The sequence below is a fragment of the Monodon monoceros genome, unplaced genomic scaffold (genome assembly GCF_005190385.1).
Source record: "Monodon monoceros isolate NGI ecotype Baffin Bay Population unplaced genomic scaffold, NGI_Narwhal_1 Super_Scaffold_10, whole genome shotgun sequence".
Lineage (NCBI taxonomy): Eukaryota > Metazoa > Chordata > Mammalia > Artiodactyla > Monodontidae > Monodon > Monodon monoceros.
The window spans coordinates 54,714,635-54,727,229 of NW_021703766.1; the positions used below are offsets into that span (position 1 = coordinate 54,714,635).

Consider the following 12,595-nt stretch of genomic DNA (forward strand, 5'->3'; position numbering starts at 1 on the left):
GGACACCCCCATTCGTCAGCAGACGGCTGTCCGTAGCACTGTCCTCATTACTAGGGGCACTGTGATGTCCGTTCCTGTTAAAGGCTCCGCCCTCACACCCCCGGTCTCTCCTAGAAGGCTTCCCGGGGCTGTCCTGGGAGTCAGGCTGACCAGGGGAGGCTGCTGCAGCTGCTCTGCCCCCTGCTGCCCACCGTCTCAGACTTAGCATTCTGCTCACAGCTGCGGCCTCAGGGATGGTCCAACGGGACCCTCACACTCTCACGAGGGTGGACGCCCATGGCTGACAATCGTGGACTGAGTCTGTTTCATGCCACACAGGGGAGGTGGCTCAATGTTGACCACGGGCTTGGGGCAGTGAGCAGAGCTATCCCCGTGCCCGTCCAGAAACGTGGGGAAGTGGGGCCGCAGCTTCAACCTTCACCTGGAGCCCTGACCCCTCCCTGCCTGTGAGGACCTGGGTCCCTCTCTCTGTCCACACAGGTGGGAACCTCCTCCCTATGACCCCCTTGATGATCCCGGTCAGTGGGTGCCACTCAGCCTAGTTCCCTCTTCTTTGGTCTGGTTCCCTCTCCATTTGGGGAACTTTCTCTTTTTCTGCATGTGTCTGTGGGTACGTGTTTCAGAAATATTCAAAATAGCACTTCTCAGTGTTAGGAGCAGAGGAGGGCTCTTAGGTGGGTACCACAATCACCCACTTTGCCATGGAGTCTGAGACCAGGATCCTTTCATGTCCCACCCACTGCTGTTGTCACCTGCTCTGGAAATTAACAATGGTGATCCTGCAATGAACCTGACACCATTGAGCTCACAGCCACTCTGAGGAGTGGGGCTCGTGACAACATGCAGGGGAGGAAACTCAGGCTCAGAAAGAGCACTGCCCTCACGGCTACAAGAGCAGTGGGGCCAGATTTAAATAGAAATGTTTTCCTTCAAAGTGAGACCTCTAACTCAAATCAAGGTCCCCTAAGCTTCCAGGCAGGATGACAGGACGGGGAGGAGAGCCCTGTCCCAGGATCAAGGGCCACCGAGCAGGCAGGAACGACTCAGGGGTTTGTTCCCAGGAAGGTGGGGTGGACGCTGTTTCAAGATAAAGGGAGAAGTCCCTGAAGGGGGCTGAGAAAGAAAGCAAACCCACACTCTGGGGCCAGGGAGCGGGCATGTTTCCTTCCTTATTTCCCCCAACTTCTCCTCTGTGCTCATTGCCACACTGACCTCCACGGAGCTGTAGGCAGATGTTAAACGTGTGTCTCTGCTGATCCGAGCTCTGCGGTGCAGCAGGAACCTGCATCCTCCCTGAAGCATTGCCAGGGCCTGGGTGATCCCTGTCCAAGGTGAGGACCCCACAGGGACCTGCTGATGGACCAGCTGAGGACGGGGAGGCTCTGAGAGAGAAAGACGTGCTCGGGTCACCCTCACCTGGAAGGGACATCTCAGGAAGACACCGGGTCTGTCATGGGAATGAGAGCCAGGCTCCTGGGGAGGGGCAGTTCCCCTTCCTGTGGGGCTGCTGACGTGAGAGTCCCATGATGGGGAGGACCAGCCTCCCAGTGGACACACCCTCGGGTCTCCGTCCTGAGGGCACCGTGGTCTCCTCCATCTGCACCGCCTGGACCACAGGGACGAGACGCCATGACCCCCAGCCTCACGGCCCTGCTCTGCCTCGGTGAGATGGAGGAGGGGGAGGGGAAGCCCCACCCAGGAAGGGACCCCTCCCCACAGCCAGGCTGCTCTGTCAGGACACCCCAGGACTCAGGAGGCTCACGGGTAGGAGAGGCGCTGCTCAGGATTCAGGGCGAACCTCTCACAGGGGTCTCTCTTCCAGGGCTGAGTGTGGGCCTGAGGACCCAGGAGCAGGCAGGTGAGTCTGTCCCCAGCTGTCCCAGCTCCCTCCTGCTCATGGGGACAAGGGGCCAACCCCAGGCAGTGGGGTGGGGAACAGCAGTTCTGAGCTGAAGGAGGGGGAGTCCGGGAGGTTGGGGGCTGAGAGCTGGGGACCTGGGGGTGAGGATATCTTGTGACCCAGCCTCTGATGTCCTTCCAGGCACCCTCCCCAAACCCACCATCTGGGCTGAGCCAGGCTCTGTGATCCCCTGGGGGAGCCCCGTGACCATCTGGTGTCAGGGGACCCTGGGGGTCCGGGAGTTCCATTTGGATAAAGAGGGAAGCTCACCTCCCGGGGACAGACAGCCCTCACTGGAGCCCGGGAACAAGGGCAAGTTCTCCATCCCACACATGACACAGGACTATGCAGGGAGATATCACTGTTACTACCTCAGGCCCACTGGCCGGTCAGAGCGCAGTGACCCCCTGGAGCTGGTGGTGACAGGTGAGAGGACACTCGGGGGTCCCAGCCTCAGGCTCTGCCCTCAGGAAGGGGGTCTGCTCTCAGGGGTGTGTCCCTCTCACAGCCCAGCCCTGGGGGAGGAGAGGATGGTGTGAACCCCATTTCACAAGCTCCCTCCTTCTCTCCTAGGGGTCCACAGCAAACCCACCCTCTCAGCCCTGCCGAGCCCTGTGGTCACCTCGGGAGGGAACGTGACCCTCCAGTGTGGCTCATGGGAGGGACTGGACGGGTTCATTCTGACTAAGGAAGGAGAACCCAAGTCCTCCTGGACCCTGGATGCACAGCGAGGCCCCCATGGGCAGACCCAGGCCCTGCTCCCCGTGGGTCGTGTGACCCCCAGTCACAGGTGGATGTTCAGATGCCACGGCTTTTACAGGGACACCCCCCAGGTGTGGTCGGCCCCCAGTGACCCCCTGGAGCTCCTGTTCCCAGGTGAGGAGGTCCCACCCTGGCCTCACGCACTTTTTGAGGTACGAGACAGATTATTAGATGCTCTTCTCCCAGGATTGCCCCAGATGAGAGGGTGGGGTGAGGGGGGAGCGGGGCGCACAGGACAGAGTGTGAGCGACAGTGAGGCCTGGGGGCCAGGACGGGAGAAGGGGCTTCATGGGAGGAACCAGCCCCTACAGCCCAGGGCTGGTTTTCCCCCAGGTGTGTCTGGGAAGCCCTCCCTCCTGACCCCGCAGGGCCCTGTCGTGGCCTCTGGACAGAGCCTGACCCTCCAGTGTCGCTCTGACGTCGGCTATGACAGATTCGCTCTGTCCCAGGAGGGGAGACAGGCCCTCCCCCAGCACCCTGGCCGGCAGCCCCAGGCTGGGCTCTCTCAGGCCGACTTCCCCCTGGGCCCGGTGACCAACACCCACGCGGGCCGGTACAGATGCTACGGTGGACACAACCTCTCCTCCGAGTGGTCGGCCCCCAGTGACCCCCTGGACATCCTGGTGGCAGGTGAGGAGCCAGCGGGTCAGTCAGGGACTCAGACTCTGCACAGGCCCTGCCGGGGGAGCCCCAGCTGGTGATGCTGGGACCAGGCGTGAGGGGTCCCCAGGGAGGGAGGGAGAGAGACAGAGAGAGACGGGGGTGGGCAGGGAGAGGGAGAGACTCGGAGAAAACAGAGACAGACAGAGATGAGGGGCCTCAGGGAGGCCCTGCTGAGTCGCAGTTAGGAACCAGGGGGCGGGCAGCCCCTCACCCCCCCTTCCTCTCCCTAGGGTGGTTCCCTGACACGCCCTCCCTCTCGGTGCAGCCGGGCCCCGTGGTGGCCTCAGGAGAGAACGTGACCCTGCTGTGTCAGTCAGGGAGCACAAAGGAAACTTTCCTTCTGTCCAAGGAGGGGGCAGCCCGGCCCCCACTGCGTCTTAGATCAAAGTACCGAGGTGGGCATTTGCAGGCCAAATTCTCCATGAGTCCCGTGACCTCAGCCCACAATGGGACCTACAGGTGCTACAGCTCACTCAGCAGTAACCCCTACCTGCTGTCACACGCCAGTGCCCCCCTGGAGCTCGCGGTCTCAGGTGAGGGACCCTGACCCTGTCCTCTCTGACTCAGTCAGCTCAGGGCTCTGTCCCCAGAAATGTCTGAGGTAGTAATGAATGAGGGGACACAGTGGGCCTCCAGAGAGGAGGACATTCAATGGCCCCTGACTCCAAAGTCTCATCACTGGATCCTGGGTCCTCAGCTGTTGAATCAGTGGCAACTCCCAGAAGCAGGAGAATAAGATTACAGGGTTCGATCTCAGACTGAACACGGAGCACACAGCACTCAATTATTTCTGTCTTAAGAGACCACTTTTCTCACTAGTCCTGAGCACCGGGGGCACAGCCAACTCTGTTCCAAAGTGATTCAAAAGCAGGTTCTGAATTCAAAGAACACAAGGAGGCTGAGAGAATCCAATGAGGAGAGCAGAGGGAGCCTGGCATATTAGAGGAAGGGTTCATTAAGGAACTGTGTAGAAGCTGTAATATGAGAATTGGAGGCATTGAGGACACAGAACCCAGGAGAAGGGCTCGTGTCTCCCCAACTCCTCACTCACACCCTCACTTTACGATTCTCATGAGCAGGTGACACCATCCACCCACCACAAAACAAGTCAGATCCCACGAGTGATGAAATCACTCAGATATGGGGCTGGGCTCCGAGGGTCATGTCCTGTCAAGGAGAGGCAGGTTCCCTGGGTGGACATCCTGGAGTCTAGGGTGACTCGGATCTGCTCTGACCTTGTGATCTCTTGTCCAGAATTCCTACCCTCACACCGCCAAGACTACACAGTGGAGAACCTCATCCGGATGGGCATGGCCGGCTCAGTCCTGCTGGGCCTCGGAATTCTGCTCTTTCAGGCTCAACATGGCCACGGAGGAGCCCAAGATGCAGCCAGGAGCTGAACACAAGAGGGGACCGTGCACCGTCCCGAGTGGTGGAGCCCTGGACATGACCTTATGTGCCCAGGAGGTTCTGGAAGAGAATCTGCAGCACGCGTTGTGTGAACTGTCTGACCAGGGAGGGAGAGACATGGTGTGGGTGCAGGAGAAGGCCTGGGAGTCCCTGTGGAGGACTGGGCCTCGGATAACCATGATGCCTTCTCTCCCCACCAGTGATGACTCTCCCTGACTGCCCCGTCCCCTCTCACCCCTGTGACGTGAGTCACATCCCACACAGCAGGTTTGGGTCCTTACCTTTATACATATTCATGTTCTGTTTCACTTATCATGAAACACATGTTTCTTTATTTTTAATTTCCACGTTCGCTAATGTGTGTCATTGACCCTTATTTGTTCATCCCATAACACAGACTCTGTTTTAATAACTGAATAAGTGGGTGAAAACAGTCTCCAGTTTGGAACAGGTAAATCTAAAACTATTCCCTAAAACTTTTCCTGGACCCATCGATCTATTCTCTCCTCATGAGACAACACCTAGTACAGTTTCTCCAGAAACACGAGGTGTTTGAATGAGCACAATGGTGTCTGAAGTGACAGCCAGTGGGTGTACTGCTAAAATGGCTCTAAAAATGTATCACTTTTTCAAAAGCCCTAACTGTGGCAATCGTCTGTTTCTTTGGTGTAAATACTCTCTTTTGGCCAACTTCACGGTGCCAGTGGGAATGCACTGTTTGCAGAGCTGGAATGTGCAAGTGAGCATAAACCAGCTGCAGCACACTCACTGAGGATCTCAGTGCACACACAGGTCGTCTTCTATTTTAAAACTTAGGGTTTCCCTGGTGGCGCAGTGGTTAAGAATCCGCCGGCCAATGCAGGGGACGCGGGTTTGAGCCCTGGTCCGGGAAGATCCCACGTGCCGCAGAGCAACTATGCCCGTGCGCCACAACTACTGAGCCTGCGCTCTAGAGCCCGCGAGCCACAACTACTGAGCCCACGTGCCACAACTACTGAAGCCCGCATGCCACGAGCCCATGCTCCACAACAAGAGAAGCCACCGCAAACAAAGAGTAGCCCCCGCTCACTGCAACTAGAGAAAGCCCGGGCGCAGCAACAAAGACCCAACACAGCCAAAAACAAATAATTAATTAATTAATTTAAAAAAGAAAGTTTAAAATTTATGGTAATTTCCACCTCAATGTCATGCCACAGTGATAGTGAAAGCATGATGCCAAAATTGTATTACATCCACATTAAAGGTAAATAGAAAACAATGGCAATGTTAATTGTGGGAAAAAATACTGAGTGCCTAGAATCCCAATATGTAACTGGTGGGAGTTCAAATTGTTAACAGTCAATGAGGAAAGTAGATAACAATTATCCATTAAAAGGAAGAGACACACATCTCTAGCCCATAACTGTGTACCCTAGAGGAAAGTGTGTGCATAAGCATATGACATGTTTGTAACAGAGAAGAACAAACCTGACTCCATATTGGACCTATTCCTTTAGCTCCAACCCTTGTGCTCTGTTGCCTGTGCTCAGTCATGCACCTTTGCAAAAGAACGTTGCCTATAGCTTGAAATATACAGAATAGCCCATTCTCAAGACTCTGACCTTTAAAGGTATAACACTTCATACATACAGAGATAAAAAGTTGCAGAACAGAGAGTAACCTTTTCTTGTTGGAGGTTTAAAGGAACATTATGACCAGAGCTACATGGACAGCTGCAAGAACAAAGGATTCCAGCATCAAAAAGTGTGCAACAACCAGCCACACGTCCTCTGCTTTGTGTGTGTGTGTGTATGTGTGTGGGAAAGTGTGAATGCACAGGTGGGTGTTTAATCTGTATTATACTCTGTTCTCCCTGGAATTTTCTTCTCCATGGGGCAAGGGCTACTTTACATTTAATAAATACTGTTTGACACCCCCCCACAAAAAACCCCATCTAACTCGGGTAAGAAGGTTCTTTGGGGCATTAGTCCACCACCTTCTAGGTCTGCCGGCTTTCTGAATAAAGTCACTATTCGTTGCCCCAACATCTCATCTCTCTGTCCCATGGCGAGCAATATAAGCTTGGACTCAGAGCACATTCATGAGAATTTTGGCAGAGGTGTCACTCATTTTAGACAAAAACCATAGACATCAATGGCACAATTAATATTTGTGGTTTAAAAGAAGACATGCAGATGGCACATGAAAAGATAATCAACACCGCTAACTAGTAGAGAAATGCAAATCAAAACTACAATGAGGTACCACCTCACACCGGTCGGAATGGCCACCATTAAAAAGTCTACAAACAATAGATGCTGAAGAGGGTGTGGAGAAAAGGGAACCCTCCTGCACTGTTGGTGGGAATGCAAATTGGTGCAGCCACTACGGAGAACAGTATGGAGGTTCCTCAAAAAACTAAAAATAGAGTTGCCATATAATCCAGCAATGCCACTCCTGGGCATATATCCAGACAAGCTGTAATTCGAAAAGATACATGTACACCTATATTCATAGCATCACTATTTACAATAGTCAAGACATGGAAACAACCTAAATGTCCACTGACAGATGAACGGATAAAGAAGATGTCGTATGTGTGTGTATACATATATACACACACGCGCACGCACGCGCGCGCACACACACACACACACACACAATGGAATACTACTCAGACATAAAAAAAATGGAAAAGGGTGGGAAAGGGAGGATGGGAGGGAGGGGATATGGGGACGTGTGTGTGCATATGGCTGACTCGTTTTGTTGTGCAACAGAAACTAACACAATAATTAGTGAAACAATTATATCCCCATAAAGATCTATTTAAAAAATTGAGGGCTTCCCTGGTGGCGCAGTGGTTGAGAATCTGCCTGCTAATGCAGGGGACACGGGTTCGAGCCCTGGTCTGGGAGGATCCCACGTGCCGTGAAGTGACTAGGCCCGTGAGCCACAACTACTGAGCCTGCGCGTCTGAAGCCTGTGCTCCGCAACGAGAGAGGCCACGACAGTGAGAGGCCCGTGCACCGCGATGAAGAGTGGCCCCCACTTGCCACAACTAGAGAAAGCCCTTGCACAGAAATGAAGACCCAACACAGCAAAAATAAATTAATTAATTAACTCCTACCCCCAACATCTTCTTTAAAAAAAAAAATTGAAAGAAAAAAATGAAATAATGCCACTTGCAGCAACGTGGATGGACCTAGAGATGATCATACTAAGTGAAGTAAGACAGGAAGAGAAAGACAAATACCATATGATATCACTTACATGTGCAATCTAAAAAATGACACAAGGGACTTTCCTAGTGGTCCAGTGGCTAAGACTCCATGCACCCAATGCAGGGGTCCCAGGTCTGAACCCTGATCAGGGAACTAGATCCCACATGCTGCAACTAAGAGTTCGCATGCCACAACTAAAGATCCTGCATGCCTCAGAGAGGATCCCGCACGCAGCAGTGAAGATCCCATGTGCCACAACTAAGGCCAGGTGCAGCCAAATAAATAAATAAATACAACACAAATGAACATATCTATGAAACAGTAACAGACTCACAGACATAGAGAACAGACTTGCGGTTGCCAATGGGGAGGGAGGTATTGGGAGTTTGGGATTAGCAGATACAAACTATATATAAGATGGATAAATGACAAGGTCCTACTGTATAGCACAGGGAACTATATTCAATATCCTGTGATAAACCATCATGGAAAAGAATATATATAGGTATAACTGAATCACTTTGCTGTACAGCAGAAATTGACATACTGTAAATCAACTGTACTTCAATAAATTTTTTTGTTCAGTTTTAAAAATCTGTGGTTTATATATATGCAATGGAATATTATATGGCAGTAAAAATTCACAAACTGAAACTACAGACAGAATAAAGATCCATTTTGAAACATGGAATTAAATAAATAAAAGAAAATTTTAAGAAGCATGACTGTAATATTACTCCATTACATACATAATGTTCAAGAGGAGACAAGATTTACGACTTAGGGAGGCATAACTAATCTTGACCCTACAGTAAAAGAAGAAAACGATTTCCATGTAATTCATTAGGGTGGTAACCTGTATGGTGATGCTGGAAGCTTTAGTTCAAGATGGAAGCCACAGGGTCTTCTGGAAAACTGGTAATTTCTCACTGAATTTCTTTCTTATTGCTTTATAATTAACATACAATATTATACTAGTTTCAGGTGTACAACACAGTGATTTGATATTTTTAAACATTATGAAATGATCACCACAATAAAACCAGTTACAATCTGTCACCACACAAAGTTGTTACAGTATTATTGACTATATTCCTTATGTGTACATTACATCCCCATGACTTATTTCTTCTACAGCTGGAAGTGTGTACCTCTTAATCCCCCTCTACGTATTTCATCCTTCCCCCCTCCCACACTCCCCTATGGCAACCACCAGTTTGTTCTCTGTACCTATGAGTCTGTTTCTGTTTTGTTTTGTTTGTTCTTTCGTGTTGTTTATTTTTGCTTTTGTTGCCCTTGCCTAAGGAGACATATCCAAAAACATACTGCTTTCTTAACGCCTTATAGATTTAAGAACACAGCTTTTTCACCTCCTCAGTTAAGTTTATTCCCAGGTATTTGATTCTTTTTGAAGTAATTCTGAACAGGATTGCTTTCTTGATATTCTTTCTGATAGTTCATTTTTAAGGTATAGAAAAGCGGAAGGTTTCTGTATATTAACTTGGTATACTTTACTACAACTTTACTGAATTCATTTATTAGTTTTAATAGGTTTTGGTGGAGTAATTAGAGCTTTCTATGTATAGTATCATGCCATCTGCAAATAGTTACTTCTTCATGTTCAGTTTAGATGCGTTTTATTTCTTTTCCTTGACTAATTGCTGTGGCTAGGACTTCTACTACTATGGTGAATAAAAATGGGGAAAGGGAGCATCTTCTCTTGTTCCAGATCTTAGAGGAAATGAATTCAGCTCTTCACCATTCAGTATAATGTTACACTAAAGGACTTTACATCATGATCCAGTGAGATTCATTCCAAGGATGCAAGGATGGTTTAACATCCATAATCCAACCAATGTGATACACCACATTCACAAAATGAAGGACAAAAACTATATGATCATCTCAATAGATGTAGAAAAAAACATTTGACAAGATTCAACACCCATTTATGACAGAAGCTCTCACTCAAGTGGGTATAGAAGGAACCTACCGCAACACAATATAGGCCATAATGACAAGCCCACAGGTAACATCATACTCAATGGTGAAAAACTGAAAGCGAACCCTGTAAAATCAGGAATAAGACAAGGGTGCCCACTCTCACCACTCTTCTTCAACACAGTATTGGAAGTTCTAGACAAAACAATTAGGCAAGACAATGAAATAAAAGCCATCCAAATTTGACAGAAAGAAGCAAAACTGTCACTATTTCTGGTTGACTTGATTTTATATATAGAAAACCCTGAAAACTCCCAACAAATAGTAAAGTTGCAGGATACAAAATCAATATACAAAAACCTGTTGCATTTTTATTCACTAAAAATGAGCTAGCAGAAAGAGAAATTAAGAAAACAATCTCATTTACCATTGCAATAAAAATAATAAAATACCTAGGAGTAAATTTAACTAAAGAGGTGAGAGACCTGTACATTGAAAATTATGAGACATTGTTGAAAGGAATTGAAGACACAAATAAATGGCAAGCTATTCTGTGCTTAGGTGTTGAAGAATATAACATTGTTATAATGTTCATATTACCTAAAGCAATCTACAGATTCAGTGTAATCCCTATCAAAATCCGAAGCACATTTTCCATAGAAATAGGACAAAAAAAAATTCTAAAGTTCCCATGGAACCAGAAAAGACCACAAAGAGCTAAAGCAAGCTTAAGAAAAAAGAACAAAGCTGGAGGTATCACACTCCCTGATTTCAAACTATTATCACAAACCATAGAAATCTAAACTGTATCACAGTGGCAGAAAATCAGATACATAGATCAAAGAACAGAATTGAGAGCCCAGAAATAAACTCACACATATATGAGCAATTAATTTACAACAAAGGAGCAAAGAACATACAATAGAGAAGGAATAGTTTCTTCAGTAGATGGTGTTGGGGACTTCCCTGGCGGTCCGGTGGTTAGGACCCCGTGCTTCCAATGCAGGAGGCGCGGGTTCAATCCCTGGTCAGGGAACTAAGATCACACATGCCGCGTGGCACGGCCAAAAAATAATAAACAAACAAACAAATAAATAAATGGTGTTGGGAAAACTGGACAGCCACACCAAAAATAAAAATAAAAATAGACCACTATCTCATACCACACACAAAAGTCAACTCAAAATCCATTAAAGACTTGAATGTAAGGCTAGAAACTTTAAACTCTTAGAAGAAAACAGAGTACGCTCTTTGACACTGATGTTAATACCTTTCTAGATCTGTCTCCTCAGGCAAGGAAATAAAGGCAAAAATAAACAAATGGGATTACATCGATCTAAAATCTTCTGCACGGTGAAGGAAACAATCGACAAAATGAAAAGACAACCTATGGAATGGGAAGAGAGAGTTTCCAATCATGTATCTGACAAGGGGTTAATAACAAAAATATATTTAAAAAACTCATACAACTCAACAACAAAAATACAACCAACCTGATTTTAAAATGAGCAGAGGAAGGGAAGAGACAGTGTTTCAAAGAAGACATACAGAAGGCCAACGGGCATGTTGAAAACATGTTCAACATCACTAATTATTAGGGAAATGCAAGTCCAAACCACTATGAGACCTCGGCCCTGGTGGAATGGCTATTATCAAAAAGGCAAGAAATAAAAAGTGTTGGTGAGGACGTGGGGAAAAGCTATTCTTCATATACTGTTGGTGGGAATGTAAACCGGTGCTGCCACTGTGGAAACCAGTATGGAGGCTCCTTGTAAAATTAAAAATAGAACTACCATATGCTCTAGGTATTCCACTTCTGGGCATTTATCGATGGAATAGAAAAACACTAATTTGAAAAGATATATGCACCCCCATGTTCATCGTAGCATTATTTATGATAAACAAGACATGGAAACAACCTAAGTGCCCATCAACAGATGAATGGATAAAGAAGATATGATACATCAGGACTCCCCTGATGGCGCAGTGGTTAAGAATCCGCCTGCCAATGTAGGAGACATCGGTCTGAGCCCTGGTGCAGGAAGGTCCCACATGCCGTGGAGCAACTAAGCCCATGCGCCACAACTACTGAGCCTGCGCTCTAGAGCCCACAAGCCACAACTGCTGAAGCCCGTGTGCCACAACTACTGAGCCTGTGCTCTAGAGCCCGGGAGCCACAACTACTGAGCTCGCACGCCCAGAGCCTGTGCTCCGCAACAAAAGAAGCCACCGCAATGAGAAGCCAGCGCACCACAACGAAGTGTAGCCCCCGCTCGCCGCAACTAGAGAAAGCCCGCGCGCAGCAACGAAGCCAAAAATAAATAAATAACAAATAAATAAATTTATTATTGCATTTTCATTTCCTGTAGGTTAAACGGTGATTTTTGCTGTTGAGATCCTTGATGGAACATCTTCCAGAGACCCATGGATCCCCTCCTTTCCTTCAACCTACAACCATCCCTCCTTCTCCCCTGTACACTCCTCGGTGCTGGGGAATCTGCTAACTTGCAGAAGAGGATGGTCTATAACAGAAGATGTAGGATGGGATCCATGGGTCTGTACAGGATCCAGAGAGTCAGTGTACGCCTGGGGTTGTATATGGGATGTTTTTTTTGACTTATTGGGGTAGACAGGCTGAGCAACCTCGGGTACACCACTACCTTTTTCTGGCTTTGGTGTCCCTGTCAAAGATGTGGGGATCTGGAAGAATCCCCCCAGA

At 48.4% G+C, this 12,595-nt stretch overlaps 2 protein-coding genes across 2 annotated transcripts in view; one reads left to right on the plus strand and one right to left on the minus strand.

The window, feature by feature from the left end:
* The window catches only part of LOC114908066 (NACHT, LRR and PYD domains-containing protein 7-like), a 582,624-nt gene that overhangs the window by 496,543 nt on the left and 73,486 nt on the right, over nucleotides 1–12,595 (minus strand).
* LOC114908860 (leukocyte immunoglobulin-like receptor subfamily A member 6) lies at nucleotides 1,212–5,368 on the plus strand. Its single transcript, XM_029245570.1, is given in 8 exon segments — nucleotides 1,212–1,564; nucleotides 1,566–1,858; nucleotides 2,042–2,326; nucleotides 2,474–2,776; nucleotides 2,996–3,292; nucleotides 3,556–3,858; nucleotides 4,580–4,690; nucleotides 4,693–5,368. Coding segments are annotated over 8 exon segments (1,716 nt in total). The 5' UTR covers nucleotides 1,212–1,523; the 3' UTR covers nucleotides 4,776–5,368.